Below are 17,026 nucleotides of genomic sequence, written 5' to 3'. Positions count from 1 at the left end.
ATGCAAATCAGCTTCTAATTCTGACACTGTTCCTGCAATCTTGATTGACTTCTGGCATGTTGTGTTCCATTATTCGTAGGTATAGAGTCTACCTACACCTATTTATATTGCTTACTGCCTTTAAAATAAAATGTATCCCCAATTAATATTTATTGAATTAATGAAAGCCAGTTGAAATATGATGGTGGAGTTTAAATCTTTTTTCAAAGAATAATACACGATATATAACTTTATATTTATCTATTTATTTATTTATTTTTAAAAAACCAGACTTCTTTGCATAAACCTCCTTCCAATCTGGGACAACAATTCAATTGTTCCGTACAGAGAACAAATCGCATATTAGGCCTAGCAAGAAGTTTGGAATTGTAGATGATTCATGAAATGTTATTTAAGTCACTCCAGTCTGTCTTAATATTTTATTTCCTGATCTAAAATAGTATAATTATATCGCTATAGATAAGAAAAGGAAACCAATATATGTATTATTATGCCTTTTTCATAAATAGCGAAAATAAATCAATACGACTTCAACAGTCCAGGCTGCCCTGCCCCTTGCCAAGCTTACTTCCGTGTTGTCAGTGACGTCAATGACTAAACTAATAATTGAGTGTGATAGTCGACTGTGTTTACATTACACTCCCTTTCAGAATTCGGTGGACGATTTCTGCAATTTCAGTCAATGTAGATCTATTTGTTTTTGTATTCATGCAGCGTGTTCTAGTGAAATCACTTTAGTGATGTAATTATATTTGAGGCAACCACACCAACGGTATACTTTGATTGACAGGATTCAGGGCCATTCAGGAACACCATTGCGATTGCCATTGTGGCTCGCCTGCCTGTGCAACTAAAACCGAACCTGAACCAGAATTAAGAAGAGTAGGGAGGTAGGTCGGCCGAGATTAAATATTTTTATATGAAATATTAAAGGAAGTTGACGAATATGGTATCTACAATAATAAGTGTTACTGTGGTCTTCATGATTGTATGGCCTCACACCCCTCACCCCTGGCTCACTCATAGGAGTCAAAAACTCGTTTGAAGTGACAGACTCCTACTACTAGATTCTAGATCTAGATCTAGATATAGATGTAGATCTAGTCTAGATTCTAGATCTAGATCTACTTATAATATTAGTATGGAAGTGGCTATCCTCACCCGGGGTGAGAATAAAAATACGATCTACCTCTCACCCCGGGTGAGACTTGCCAGCGTAGGCTATTCTCACCCGCTGTGAAACAAGATAGCAATGCCAATCGGGCTTTCCCGCGAGGCGAAAATTTGGTCCCCGTTTACGGGCGATTTTGCGGACCCGGCCGAAGCGTAGGTGACTAACTTTGTCAACCTCGGTCTGCTCTATTTCCGAACCAATCCGAATGAAACTCGGCAACCAATCAGAAAATAGGGCAAACTAATGATATGTGGACATTGAAGTTCGTACACATAAATTAACCTATACTTTTGGTGTCGGGAACACTTTCGTATCGTGTACACCGAAAACTATAAGGAGTTTGAATTTCAACGCCGAGATGGTAATAGATCTATCTATCCTCTATAGTGTGCTCAAATTTGAACGTTCTGTGTCTAGTAGTTGTTTAGACCTGATCATAAATGCACGACTACCCCCCTATCCAAAGCGGCTTCGCACGGAGACCGGCCATTTTCCCCTCACTCTCGTGGCAAATGTATGTGACCTACAAATCCCCACAAGACTATTCCGGGCCCGTTCATTGGTCACTTGAAATAGGGCAATGGCGGGCGCGCGCATCCGGTTGTTTTTCTCTCTATTCCCCTGTAACATCGCTATGGGGGTATTCCGAGGCGAGGTTATCTCGTCTCGGGGTGTTCGCGTCTCAACGGGGGAAAAGAATTTTTAATTGTACGGCATGCTAGATCGAATTAACTTATCTTTTAAGGTTGGCATGGTCTAAAGTCATCATAAAAAGCTTTGCAATTATTTAGTCACGCCGCCGACATATATTCTTAAAGATCCCATGTTGTGATACGATGCTATAAATAAAATGGACTCATCCCGACACCCCTTTTTCGCAAACTCGTAATATGTACACCACAATTTTAATTATAACAAAATAGCGACGAAATTGGTAGTAAATATGACTGCAGAAATGATTTCTACACTCAAAAACACATCGGGTAGCCAAGTTTCTCTCGAACACTCCGATTAGTTACCGAGATATCGTCGATTTTCTTACAGAATCTGCTACTGCGTGGTCCACTTTTTAGGAGTATTTTCCTATATGTGGGTCATCCATATTTTGCCGACCTTTACAACCCCATAACTTTTTTTATTTATGAACCAATTCTCAAAATTCAAGAAGCATAATTCTTAGAATTGAAAATTCTTTCTTAAGTACCAAAAAAAAGGGGACAAAAGTGAAAATTTAAATTTTCATTGGCATTGCTAAACAAGACCTGTTTTTCCTCATTTTGGTGTGGAGGATCAAATTGATAAAGGTAGCATCAATTGCCACCGAGTGACGTGGTGGCAATTGACAAAAATTGACTTTTTGTCAATTGCCACAGAGTGAAGCGGTGTCAAGTCTGAAAACAACACTATCTTTAGCATTATAATATATGTCTCCAGGTCAATTTGTTTTCAACTAATTTCATTGGACGAGCATCTTGTCTAGAGCTACGGTACCAACTTCGCGTGTTTTCAATGAGACGTAGGCCTAGATCTAGGCTAGCCTTAGCTGACACTTTGGTGCAGAACCAACACAGGCAATTCTAGAAGTAGAAGGTCACAAATGCACACAAACTCAAGCAGAAATGCACGTTATATCGAGGAACATAAATTGGGGGACGGGGGTCAGGAAAAGACACACGCACACACACATACACACACACACACACAGAGGGACAGAGAGGCGAACGCACAACACCGAGCATTCGAGCACAATAAGCTAGATCTACCCACCACAACGCAAAAGAGCTCCAATTTACTCAGTGGCAATTGACAAAAAGTATTTTGTCAATTGCCACCGCGTCACTCGGTATCAATTGACACTACCATTGATAAAAGCCAAGAAAAAATTACATTATAGCACAAAAGTAAGCTAATTTGATAGTCTTCAAAGATGCCATGGCTATTTCACTTTTCGAATCGAGCCGAACTACGCGGGTTGCCATTTTGTTCTGCCCGGAAGTTCTCGCAAGATCTACTCCTCCCCCCTCTCTCTCTCTCTGTCTCTTTCTGAATGTACTGTCTATCGGTGTGGACGATCAAATTGACCAAAACATAGTTAAAAAATGATGTTAAAAAACAAAACTAAATCAATTTGGTCGTCTACAAAGATGCTACGGCTAGTTAACTTTCCGAATCAAGCCGAACTACGCGGGTCGCCATTTCGTTTTGCCTAGAAGTTCTCGTGCTACTCCTCTCTTTCTCTCTCTCCACTGCCCACAGACAAAATTGCACGCTTTTAGGCTACACTAACAGTAGTAATAGATCTAGAATGTTTGTTCACGGCACAGAATTCTACAATTCAGTTATATCACAGTGTAGAATTCTGTGGTTCAGGGTGAACGCTTCACTGGTTGGCCTAGGCTATAACGGTGAACGCACACCGGGTGAGAATAGCCAAAAGACTCGCCAGCGCTATTCTCATCCGGGGTGAGAATAGAGGTGGCCATTAGTATTGCAGGATTGGGTCTGGGTCCAACACTGCTACATTGGGCTCATTGGCTTTTTTTGTCATATTTATATTAAATACCACTGCAGTTAATTTTTTGGTACTTTTTGTTTCTAAGAATGTTGAAAGCAGACAGAGGATAATGATTCTGATAATACTAATATTAGACTTTCAGGCATGTTAGTAACAGTCTTTCAGATTTCAGGCTATACCAGTGGCGAAGGCTCAATATATTTAATCTAATAATCACTGCTTCCCTTCCTAATTTTGAAACATTGTCGCAGTCAAATTCGCCTATAAACGTAAACCTCATAAATTAAATAGAAATAGCCTGTTCACCCCTATCGGGCCACTCCATAAGCAGCCGCAGGGGGCTCTCGTGGCCTAGAGGTTAAGGTGTTGGCCTCTCATTCAAAGGTCCCGGGTTCGAATCCGGGTAGCGACCGAACAATTTTCTTCTCTAAAATTGTCTCTTTCACCTCCTTTCCTGCTCTCTAGCAATATTCTGTCGTCTGCTTTCGTCTCCTCTTTCTGCCCCCACCCCCTCACCTCCTTTGCCCCCTCCTCTGGGCTCCTGACTCTTTCTGCAGCCTTTCTACTGCTACTCCTTGGCTCCTCTTTACTGCTGTCTTTCTGCCACACCCCTGATCTTCTGGTAGGAAAGATCTACACCTAGCCTTCTCGGACAAGGGCGAAAAATCTCGGAGGGCCCGTGTGTAAGTTGCGCACGTTAAAGATCCCTTGGTGGTCTAAAATCGATAAGAGTAGGCTTCGGCCGCCACCCGGGCAAAATTCGAAATTTCCTACCAACTAAAAATATTAGGTGTGTCCCGCGCGCTCATATGACCTATGCAGTTGCGAGCGCCGTAAAACACTTTACAAAAACTTACAAAAGCAGCCGCAAGCTTTGATTAAAAGTAAGCTTACAGTGACGCTGGAAGAGTCTACCAAAAGAGTTGAAGGGAACATGTATACATAGGGCATTCAAAGCTGTTTCATTGCCACATATACCCTGTTCACTCCTTTCGGGCCACAGTTATATAAGCCAAGCAGTCACAAGCTCTGATTATGTAAGCAAATTATTACACTTGTCGAGTCTACCTCACAGATGTGAGGGGAACTAGATCTAACTCCTAATTTAACATCTTGACTGTTGAGAGTTCTTTTTTTTCTCCCGACTTTTTACCGTCCTATAACCAGATCGTGACTTCGATTATGACATCGGCTCCTGGCCGCGAAATGCTAGACAAAAAACAGCCAACTGTGAAATAAAAAATTAATAATTGTCATGTTCTACAAAGAGTTTAGACACTCTGGTGTTGTATGTAGAACTGACATCTCTGCTTCTCTGCTTCTCTGCTCTGTGTTTGTGTATTCACATCTAAAGATAAATTTAATGTTTGTTGGACTAAATATTTAATGAGATACTTTCCCGATTATTTTAACGGTTGAACATGGCATACAACATGAATTCAGGATTTGTTTTCATTCACAACGCAGTGTTGCCGCCTCGAGTAAGATTCTTGTGGGATATCCCGAGGCCCTATATCTTTTCCCTTCTCACTTTGATTACCCTGTCAAACAAGTCAGCCTTCGCCCCTGGACTATACAGTACAGTAATAGATCTAGATCTAGTATTCAGAGAATGATTCGATTAGCAACAACGAAATGTAGACAGACCCGGTAACTGAGAACAAAGTCAAGAAGAGTACAGACGCGGTAGGGAAATCTTTTGTGATATCGCAAAGTTTCAGTGCCCAGACTTGGTCCGGTGGTGTGTGTGTACATGTATGTGTGTGTGTGTGTGTGTGTGTGTGTGAGAGAGAGAGAGAGAGAGAGAGAGAGAGAGATGACTGCTCGATTGACAATAGGCCTAGATGACATTGTTCTTTTCAAATTGTCTTATTGATTCCTCCAACTCGAAAACGGAGAAAAAATTATCGTTCATCGCAAATACATCGGCAATCCTCATTTAGATCTAAGCCTCGAAACTAGATCTAAGATTTATGTCTGTCTAGATCTAAACCTAGGCCATAGAAGAACCTCTAGGTCAACCCTGAGCCAAGAGCGTGCTGAAACTTTCCGACATCACAAAAGATTTCCCTTACCGGGTCTGTATACTTCATGACTTTCTTTCCGGTTACCTGATCTGTATACTCTCCCAACAATAACTGTGAATTTAGTTTCTCATTAACAACAAACTGAAAATGTCTATATATTTCAATTTCAGTAAGTGGGCTTCACTTACAACTTGACTGACACACTGGAGGGAAACCGGCTTGCTGTGGAACTTTGGGGAAAAATCAACATTGATACTTGGTAAGTTGACAAAGGAAGTGGAAACTGCACAGCTTAGTATTTATCCTACTGACATGTCAGTGTGATCCTTGTCTTGTGATTGGCTCTCCCCCCCCCCGTTCAAGAAAGTGGAGACTAAACAAACTTTTTAATGTCATGTGAATATCAATATGATTCTTATCTTTTCTTGTGGTGGGTATTGAAGGGCAAAAGTGTTGATTCCAATGAACAGGTCTTGAACTGGTCAACCAGTCAAGTTATAATTACATTTGCAGTTAGTTACTTTTTCTCACTAAACTAAAGATGCGGGTGGTTGGTGGGCATTCTTGTGCAGTTTGTTTCTATTTCTTTTGTATGAATCTTCAATTGTCATTGTCTCGCCTCCCTTTCTTTGTATGTTATTGTTACTCCAGTCTCTAACTCTGAAGTCTCTACTCTGCGGCACTTATCATGACTTATAAACTGTGTTTTAGAATGACTTAAAGGACAAAAGAACTAATCTTAAACCTTACTAAATGAGGTTCATAATTTTCATCATTACAAGGTTAAGTATGTTTTTAAAGCAACATCGTTAAAATGCCCCCGCCTGTTAATGAAAATATTGTATATATATAAATACTCTTGTAGTTGTGGGTTATAAAAAGTTGTGTTTTCCCTCAGAGGGATACACTGATACTTATTGTGGTAAGTTTACTGCATGTACCAGGGCTCTGTACCAATATTATTCGTGCAATTTGATTAGCCATTGGCCATTTGGAAACTTTAAATAGCATAGCTTATTTGTCTGTCAAACATTTTCAGTGAGGAGTCTGGTGATAAGTCTGGAATGTCTGGGGCAGCCAGTCAAGCACTGGCCACCCAAGCAGTACGGGCGAAGTCCGACTCTAAATATGTGAAACTGAACGTAGGTGGCACCCTGCACCTGAGCACCATCGACACACTATGTAAGCAGGACACGATGCTGCGTGCAATGTTCAGTGGCAGAATGGATGTGTTGCACGACGTGGAAGGTAGGTGGAAGAGGCAGCAGTGGCAGACATAACTGTTTTTTACTACTTCTCTATTTTTCGAAACGAGATGCTTGACATATTTGTACAGGTGTTTGAGAAAACAGTGCTGTCAATACAAGGAAAATATAGAGTGTTTTAGTAGGGGAATAGCATATTATTCGAGCTGTATTGAATACGATTTTCACATCTTCAAGTTTTCTGTGCTACTCTGTATTTCCTTGTTATCATCTGTGGTATTTGTCCCCAACAAAATTCCTTCATCTGTTTGGGTTATAGACTTTTTTATGTTGTTGGCTTTAGATCATCCTCCAACTGCTGTTGTTTGTCAAACCGGTTCAAGAACCTCACATTCATCTTCTTCCTTCTTTAGAAACTTGAAAGAAGCCCATTAAAAAGTCTTTTTGAGCATGAAATATAAACTTTATAAAAAGTATATATATTTTTCTAAAGTTATTAGATTTAGCAATAGAATTAAGTCACACACATTTAGAATTTAAACACAAGAGTGTTTTTCAAAAAGGACCAACTCATTACTGTAACTCTTAGTGTTAAGGAAGATGTACAGTAAGTTACATTTTTTCTACTGTGTTAGTTCCACGAACAAGACATTGGACCAGAAAATTACAACATATGAAATTCAATGTCTTAGAAAAGCAGTAAACAAGACCAGGTGAGACAAAATTGGAAACTCAGGAAATTAGTCAGAGAAATTGTGCAAATGATGTCATGCATCACATCCAACACCAAAGAATCAAATGTGAGGCATCGTGGTGAAATCAGGCGCTCTACAAAAGAATGAAATCGAAGAAACAGGTTTTTTTCCGCCTGTTTGGCAATTTTTATTGAGTTTTAGTTTTTTTGGCTCAAAACTTTTATGTTCATGTAAAAACACAGTGAATTTTACTGAAAAACATTGGTTTAAGTCACAGAATGTGTAATTTTTCAGTTTTCAAGGACTTTCAAGCTATTTAAGTTACTAAACTTTGGCAGACTTTGGCAGCCATTTTCTGGATTATTTTACCACAGAAACCAGGCAACCCCACCTTCTTCAATGGCGAATATCTCAATTTCTATTGAAGGGAGATGAGTATTTTTTTCCTACAGAACTAGGCAAATGAATAAGCTTTCAGGTGACGTCAATAATCCGATTTGCCCAAAAATTGACAAGCGCCTGATTCCACTGCGCCGTGACTCCAAATGTTCAAACATCTCATGCGATTACCAACACACCGTCCAGCACAACGTGCCTACATAAAACAATCCAATGGCAACAAGGCGAAAGGATGACAGAGAAAGACCGGGATAGATGGCGTCAGGGAAACACTAACAACTCATGACTGCCCCCTGACCCAAGCTCTCCAGCTTGTGGCAGAGAGACGTCTTTTTCCTCCCGTGACACCCAAAAGGGTATAAGCAGCAGATAAAATGAAAAAAAAATGTTAACTCATGCTTTATAGCAAATTGATGCGATCTATGAATAAGTGTTACGGCCGCATGAATAAACCCCTTATCCCCTCGTCAGTTGATCAGACGCTGACAGTGGAAGTTACACCAAATCAAATAACTTTTCCAGTTTTCCAGATTTCACACCTGTTATGAACTTGCGAACAGCTGGGGATAAATTTCATTTGGTTGCTCTCAAATTTCTCCCTCTGGTAGGGCAATGATTTTAAAAACCATCGAATATGATTATTTGCATCAGAACACAGCGTTTTGTGTAAAAATGAGCTTGTTTGAAAAGCGTGAAAAGGTGTTAAAGTGTTTGCATTGAAAGATGAAAGTCTTATTTCCTGAATATCCTTTCGAGTTCCTCAAGTGTCTTACTAGGTCGAAATGCTCATATTTCATTGGATGAACATCTCTGTACCTACGCTTCATGTTTCAAAACAGCACAGAAAGTTCCAGAAGGGCACACAGGCACAAGCAGACCGACGTGCTTACATTTTAGCGCACAGTTGCTGACCCCCGCATGAAACGAAATGCTGTTAGCCGAGCAGGATGACTGACTGATCCGGAATCTTCTGGGGAACACTGCGTGGGAATGCACTAATCGGGTGAACATTTATCCGGGACAAAATCTTAAAGGGTTAATGAGAGTTCTCATTTGCTTACAGGATGTCATTGTCTGACCATTTTAGAGATGCAGCAGTGGAGATCATGACTTTGTTTTAACAATTTTTTTTCCCCAGGTTGGGTCCTCATTGACCGATGTGGAAAACATTTCGGCACCATTCTGTCTTACTTGAGGGACGGGTCCATCATGCTGCCAGAATCTTGTCGGGAGCTGAATGAGCTTCTCCAGGAGGCCAAGTACTACTGTGTGCAGGAGCTCATCAGACAAGTGGAGGAAGCTCTGAGTGTGCGAGACCCTGAGCCCATTTGTCAGGTGCCACTCATCACTTCATCACGGGAAGAACAGATGCTCATTGCCAAAATGACAAAGGTAGGTCGAATGTTTTTTGGGTCTGTCAGATTGTTGAAAATTTATGAATCCGCGGTTCTCGATCCCCTAGAAAATTGGGTATTTGCGAAAAAATGTGGAAATTTGAATATTTGGACATCCGTTTTGTGAAGGTCCCAAGGCCTAAAGAGACCTCTAACATACATAAAAATGTATTTGAAAGCAGTAGAGGGGGCAAAAAAATTCAAACAAAATGTTGGGAAAGGCTAAACTTGACCCCATGACAACAACGCTCTCTGTGGCTACAAGGTAATCAAGTTTGGTATTGTTGGAAAGGCCATGATAAGAACTATTCGATTATTGCACTTTAGTTTTCTTACGGAACAACTCCGGAGACCTGTTTAGGTATGTTTAAAGACCCAGTACCAAATACCGGTTGGCCTCTTCCGTCACGTGACCGGACCGTAAATTTAATTCACCGAGCCGGTAGCAACGACGGGGAGTTCCCTTCGCATGCCATTGTTTACACTGCATACAGATAGACAGAACGTGAACATTTTCGCTGCATTTCAAAGATTTTTCTCTCGTGTTGTCGATTTTAATGCTAATAAATCTTGTTTACAGGATGAATAATTATTGCTATCATCTCCGTTTGCAATTTATTGTGGTATTTTGGCCTGACATGGCCTACCAAATACTTGTTCTTTCTTCCTCGTCTTCCCCCATCTCTCTATCACCTGATTGTTATCCAATTCGATGTCTTAGTCTTATAACCCTGGTCGATCGGTCGATCATAGTCATATGATGTTTGTTTTCGAACTGATGAACGTTCAACACCTGTAGCATTCAAGTAAGTAATTACCTTGCCACTTGAAGTCTTTAAATAATTTTCTTTGTTTTTGTTTGTTGATTTTCAGTTTTCTTTTCTTCCTTCTCATTCACAGCACCTCCCCCATTTTTCCTTTTGTTAATTTGTGTTATCTTTAGACTATCTCAGCAATTCTCGTGGTCACACACACACACGCACAGACACACACACACATATATATATATACTCATTTTATAATATATATATATATATATATATATAATATACGCACACATACACACACACACACTCCAAGCAGTTGGCGACGAAACCAGCGTCGCGTCGCCTAGTGACGTAGCCCATCACGCACTATGTGACTATGTGGCAAAGAGGGGCCCGCCACGACACGGACAAAAGCCCAAAGAACAAGTGCAATATCTTGGTAGTGGAGTATCTTTGACCCCACCTTCTTCTATGGCAAGCATCTTGACACTTATTCAAGATAGATAGATACTTTTTTCATTGACAGCAAGGCAAATGAATAAGTTTTCAGATGATAACATTACAATAGCCCCACATGCCCAAAAATTGATGAGCGCCTGATTCCACCATGTCGTGACATAACTGTATTCCTTCAATTGTCAATACATTGCAATGTTTCAGGCCTTGTTTGACCAACCTGCTCTGTTTTTTTGTTTTTTTCAGCCGATGGTCAAATTGAACTGTAACAGGCACAACAACAAATATTCCTACACAAGGTTGGTGCAGTTTTATATTATTTCTGTTGGGTGTTCAAGTTAACTGAATTTTTAGTTTGGCTTTTTGATCTTTGGGTTTATTTCCCCAAAACTTGTTAATAAAAAAAAAAAAGAAATGCATAATTTCTATGTCCAGGATATGTAAGTATCATGGGCAGAAACAGAACAACATGGAAATGTTTTAAAGTGGTTACCATAGTAACCATATAGCTGGACATAGGCATATTTTTATATCAGTTTATCACAATACTGTAAGCACTTCTAGGGAATGACCTATGTGCCCATGTGTGAACTATCACAATGCTGTGAGCTCTTCCAATGGACCTACGTGCTGGTGAGGAAAGGTGTCCAGGACACAAGACACAACTTTCTTTCTGACTGGTGGATGTAGTTGAAACTCCTTAATGGCCAACCTTCATAAGGCCAAAGTGGCTTATCAAAGTCTTGTTTAGTTTTTCATTTTTAGTTTTATGAAGAGTTTTATGGCACTTGAAACAGAAACTGATCCCATGACGTATCTGTCGAAGATTTGAGGTGTTACTAAAGAGTAATACAAAAGAAAAAGGGAGGAAAGATAAGGATGATAGATGTTGGGTAGGAAAGAATGAGCAAGCCACACCAGAGCACCTGCCAATTATCCTCCCTAAGTCTTGTATGCTGAGACCAAGATTGAGATTGAATGCATATATATATCAGCATGTAGGACCTACCAGTGGTGTCCTCCAACCACCCAGCAGGACCATGCCTATCACAGAACAGTGAGATGGTGTTGACCTTGCTAATGAGGTTCTTGTCAAGCTATGATATAGATTTATGTTCTGAGTGATTTTGCTCCACACCACTTCTCACTTCTGGTAATCTGATGCTAAGCAGATGATAATATACGCCAAAAGTGTCTGTAATTTTCTGTAGCGATTTTAATTATAAGCCTGTTGTATTGAAGAATGGAGAGGAAGTCTAGTCCTTTTTTATAAGAGCTGAGATGTAATGCAATAGAGAGGCAGTGAAACTCACCCTGTTGTATTTAATTTGAACCTTTGACTCTCAATTATCTTTCACATCATTATGGATGTTGACATCTCTTATAAATAAAAAGGAGGAAAAAGCTGTAACCTGAGTAAATTTTAAAAAACAACTATTGAGAAAGAAGAAATCATATATATAGGATTATATAATTTTATTTAAAACTGCAATGTTCCCATACTACTGTGGTTCACTTGCAGTATGTCTGATGATAACTTCCTGAAGAACCTGGAGCTGTTTGACAAGCTGTGTCTGCGGTTCAGCACCAGGATCCTGTTTGTGAAGGACACACTGGGCAACACTGAGATCTGCTGCTGGTCTTTTTACGGGCATGGTCAGAAGATTGGGGAAGTGTGCTGCACCTCTATTGTGTATGGCACTGACAAGAAACACACTAAGGTCAGTAAAGATGTCCATTGTGTACACAGGCAGTATAGAAAATCTGCATCTGTTGTATAGTATAGCAATTAGGTACATCTCTATTGCACATAAGAGAGTCGACATCTTGGTCTTTCTGCTAGGATGTTGTATCGTTCTCAATGTGGGTTGGGCCTGACAGGCAGGGTCAAAGCCTGCCTCGTAAATTATCTAAATTTTGTCGATGTGGGCATTAAATCATTAAACACATTTACCCCATTTTTTTTTTTTTGGGAGTACAGTATTTGGTTGAATATTCATGACACGTGTATCTTTTGGTAAATGAAAAAAAAAAGGTTGTAGGTTCAATACAGCAATGAAGTCACTATTGTGTTTTTCTTTTTCCTGTACACTTTGCAAATTTGAAAAAAATGGGTGCTCAGTTAGCTCAGTTGGTATTATGCTGACCTGTGGAGTGTATGGCCCTTGTTCGAATGCCAGACTGGGCATTCTTGAATTCAGGTTGTTTTGTGGAGTTTTCAAGGCTTTCATTACTTTCAAACCATTTGGATTGGTTCTATCGGATATGGATGTTCAATTCAGAGGTCCCGTCTCTTTAATTACTATTTGTAAATATTGTTGATAACGGCGTTAAACCCATACACTTACTTTTTATGACACTATTTTGTATTTCAAGAAACCAAACAGCTGATTTTGTGATGCTTTGTGTTGGCTTTGATGGGTTAGTAATAGCTTGCGTTGTCTTCCACCTTCACATCAGATTATTGTGTAAATGTTTGCTAGGACTAAATCAAAAGATACAAAGGTCTATCAGTCTCGTAAAAATAATCTCTTTGGCTTGGGACTTTTTGTCTTTCCTCAAATTGGATTAATTTTGTCAGACTGCAGACACGAGTGATAATTGAAACTGAGTGTAAGCTACTGAGTGGTCATTTAGTTTGGACTTTGTTCAAGCGCAGGCAAATTGACCTGGCCCCTTGGCTAGTCTTTCAGCTAGACCGTCTGAGAACGTCACTGTCTTTGACTAAATTCAAATCACAATATGTTTCAGACTTATTGCTTTGATGTGAACATAGACAGGTGTGATGTGATACGAATTACGGTGTTTGTCCTTTTCAGCTTTCACTGAGGAAAACTTTCTTTCACTTCCGTTTTAAAAAAAATTCTGTGCTATGTTTGTCCCAGGTTGACTTTCCTGAGGCGCGCATCTTTGAAGAAACTTTGAACACTCTGCTGTACGAACACCGTGGGAAAGGACCCGACGCAGAGCTCATGCAGGCCACTCGGGGTTACCGTGACCGTGGAAACGGGTACCACAGCGATGATGAGGATGAGAAATTTGACAGAGCTTTGAGACGAAAATAGATACTGGTATCCACAGACAGATCTGAGTTGAAAATAAATACCGGTATCAAGGGAATGTGATGTTGGTTTTTACACCTTGGCAAGTTGATGCTCTTAGAATTACTTAGTCTGTTATTTATTGACTTTCTCTGTGTACGAATGATGTGAATGCTTTGGACTGACTGGATGTGCACTGACCTGACATTGAGTGGACAATTTTGTGAAGCATTGCCCTCTGACTTTTTTTGTGAAGTTCACCAATTTTTTGTGTTTATATTTTAGGCGTTATTGTTGCTCAGCTCATGTGTTTTGAAATGAAGGTCACGCTCTTGTATTTTAATTTTAATTAATTGTTATTTTTGACCAAAACATTAATAATTTCAAGCGTGCATGTTTTTGTGTCATGTAAAATGAATTAACTCAAATCTTCATTATGTGCTTTCATGAGTTTTGTGTCTAGTTGCTCAGTATTATTGGCAAGTTTGGACTCCTAATTTGAATGGATTGACCTTGCCGTCTCGCTTCTATATACAACACATGGTTCATGTAAGCAGTTGTGCTTTGCTCTTTAAAAAATGTTAAATGGCAGATACTTGTACCTGTACAATTTGAGCTTTCACATGCAATTTGGTACACAAATTACGACAATGTTAAGAGAGAAATATTTGAATACCCTTTGGAAAATTTATGAAAGTATGAACTGTCTACTCTGAAATTAGGACTCCTTAATTAAAGTGTAATTTTGGAGTTTCATCTTCTCACCATGTCTACAGCCGAGTATGTTGTGAAGAAGGAGAAGTGACTTCATGAAAAATGAAGGCATCATATTTATATAGAGAGAAATGTGTACCGAAGTGTATTGTGTTATATTTATGAGCAGGCACCTCCATGGTTTCGAAGGCCTGTAAAATAGGCCTTTGATTCATGTGAAGAACTGACTGCTTTGAAGCATGTCATGATGTTGTAGTGAAAATTTGAGCTACCGGTACTGCTCAAGTGCAATGATCTGTAATACATGTATTGAATTGCTGCGGCATTTTGTGAACCTCATCAGAAGTGCATCTGTAGTGGTTCGTTTTGGGGCTAACACTTTTGTGTTTCGGGTCATCTTTGTGTATGTGTGTTGGCTGTTGAATCTGAAAAGATTTCTAATGTATTTTGATCACATTGTAAAGTAAATACTGTTGTATCCACTGGTATTCCATTCGCTATGATGGAGGGCTTGTTAGGTTACTTCTAGGTGAAGCTGTTCAATATGGTGAAAATGATTGATGTTACTTTTGGTGGTTCTTTCATACCTGGTAGGCCTACCTAGCGGTACTCCCATGCATGAGTGTGGCTAATCTTACCTGTACCGGTACCTCCATGCAAGAGTGTAGTGTGTAGTAAGTTACAAATCTTATTCTGCCTTCTTTTCAAAGTGTAAGCCTACCTTTGATTTTTTAAACTTTGTTTTAGGGTTCTTTTTTTTTTTTTTGAGTAGAAGTGGAAGTACCATATGGAACATGTTCCAGTCTAACTACTCTGAATCTGAGATTTTTGCCACAACCAGTTCTACCTTTCATGTTTGTGTCAAAAATTATGACCTGTAAGTGCACTAATTTTGATTGACCAATCAAAGGTCTACTTTCACTGACAGTTATTGCCACGAAATTATGCATTCCAGACAATGTGTGGCATCAGTGGTGTGGCGGTTAGGCTCTCGGATTCTCGACTGTAAGGATCATGGTGAGCCTGCCTGTAGACAGCAATACACACAGCATGTGACAAAAGCCTGCATTTGCTTTGAGAGGGTGGAGTGCCCTTCGTTGATCTAGATGGAGGCAACAGTGCAACACAATGTCAACTGCACCTATGTAAATAACTTTGAACAAAAATATTAAACTGCACAAAATTTTGCATGTGGTGTAAGCAAAAAATACTTTTTTCTTGGTCAGACCTCTTATAAACCTACTACATGTAATTACTAATATTAAAAGTTTAAAGAGTACCAATGTGAACAGTAAGTAGGCCTAGGTCTATTCCAACTGCGTAGACTTATTCGACTTGCTGACTCACTTATAGTACAATGTATAGTTAGGACTGGAACTCTTATTATCTTGGGAGTCACTTTTTTAGTAAAGATCGTGATTATGATTATACTTAGATGTTATGCCAACGATGACTTCTATATTTTTACTATTATATACCGTATGACTGAATTTTGACTGAATAATGTAAACATTTCTTTGACTCTCTCTTGACTAAAATGTCTTAACCTGTTACTGGTTATGATTTTATGTTCCAACTTACCATAGTAAGAAAAGGGCTAGTTAGACAGATAGGATTAAGTTAAACTATTATTTTAATGTGTCTGATATGGTCTACCACGATGCATTACACCATATTGGTGGATGTTTGTATGATGTTGTCATTGATGCATGTACTGGTTTTATATCAACGAGCTGTGTTGTATTAAAATCAAAATATTTGACTCTTGTTGTCTGGCAGGCTCTGACCGCGATTGTCTGTGCCTGTGTTGGTCAATTTGTGTTTTTTTTATGCCAAAAATAGTAATGTGAAATAAAATTTACTAATTGTTACATCGGATTAGACTGTTCTTCAGTTCATTACACAGTAGAGTTCACAAATCTCGAACATGATAATCATGAATTCTGGGGTATCTCGAACATAAAGCTCGGTCCAGTTTCAGTCCCTATGTTTTCTTCGGAACACGCAACACTGGAATCGTGAACAAATGCACTTTGCATTCTCAACTAAAGACCCGGTTTTACAGCCTTTCACTTTCTGGCTGCAGATAGGCGTTTCTTTGTTATTGTTGTTACAGCCAAAATGTGATGCTTGTCTCACCACGAGAGGCTGGAGGAAGGGGGGTTGGGGAGTGATGCTGACCGTGCGGCATAACTGGCTCGCTACTCATGCAATCATGCTGTGGAAAGCACACTGTGCTGATGGCAGGAGGTGTAACTTTCTGTAAGCCAATGAAATGAGAGGAAAGGAATGACGTAAGAGTCGGCTTTGCACAAATGAGATTTTCTGCTTTCCACTTATTCATTCATCTTCTTGCTTTCACACCGTCAACATGTTGATCAAGGGAGCTAACCACATTAATTGTTCTAATGGGTTTTATTGTACCCCCCTTGATTTTCTATTTCTTTGTATTTGGGGCTGTCACGGACAACTGACATGACGAATTACGGAAATCTTGAACACTATTTCCAATCCCCGACAAATTCGGGTTAGTGTATCTCCATCTGCTAGTGCTAGAATGCTGTAGTCGTATGAAACCTAGCCCGGGCTGGCTTTGACATAAGGTTCAAGTGACCAGTCTCCAAAAGGATTTAAAAGTG

The 17,026-nt window shown here is 39.6% G+C and overlaps 1 protein-coding gene across 1 annotated transcript; it reads left to right on the top strand.

Moving 5' to 3' along the window:
* The first annotated feature begins 556 nt into the window (after positions 1-556).
* On the top strand, positions 557-16,265 carry LOC101849910 (BTB/POZ domain-containing adapter for CUL3-mediated RhoA degradation protein 3). The gene is made up of 7 exons (XM_005093133.3): positions 557-890; positions 5,887-5,975; positions 6,756-6,964; positions 9,154-9,407; positions 10,879-10,931; positions 12,155-12,353; positions 13,518-16,265. The coding sequence occupies exons 3-7, from the start codon at positions 6,781-6,783 to the stop codon at positions 13,695-13,697; spliced, it is 870 nt and encodes a 289-aa protein (XP_005093190.1). The 5' UTR covers positions 557-890; positions 5,887-5,975; positions 6,756-6,780; the 3' UTR covers positions 13,698-16,265.
* Positions 16,266-17,026: the final 761 nt, after the last annotated feature.

Source organism: Aplysia californica, unplaced genomic scaffold (genome assembly GCF_000002075.1).
Source record: "Aplysia californica isolate F4 #8 unplaced genomic scaffold, AplCal3.0 scaffold00058, whole genome shotgun sequence".
Lineage (NCBI taxonomy): Eukaryota > Metazoa > Mollusca > Gastropoda > Aplysiida > Aplysiidae > Aplysia > Aplysia californica.
Note: the sequence above shows the minus strand (reverse complement) of the source record. Positions and strands in the feature narration are given on the sequence as shown.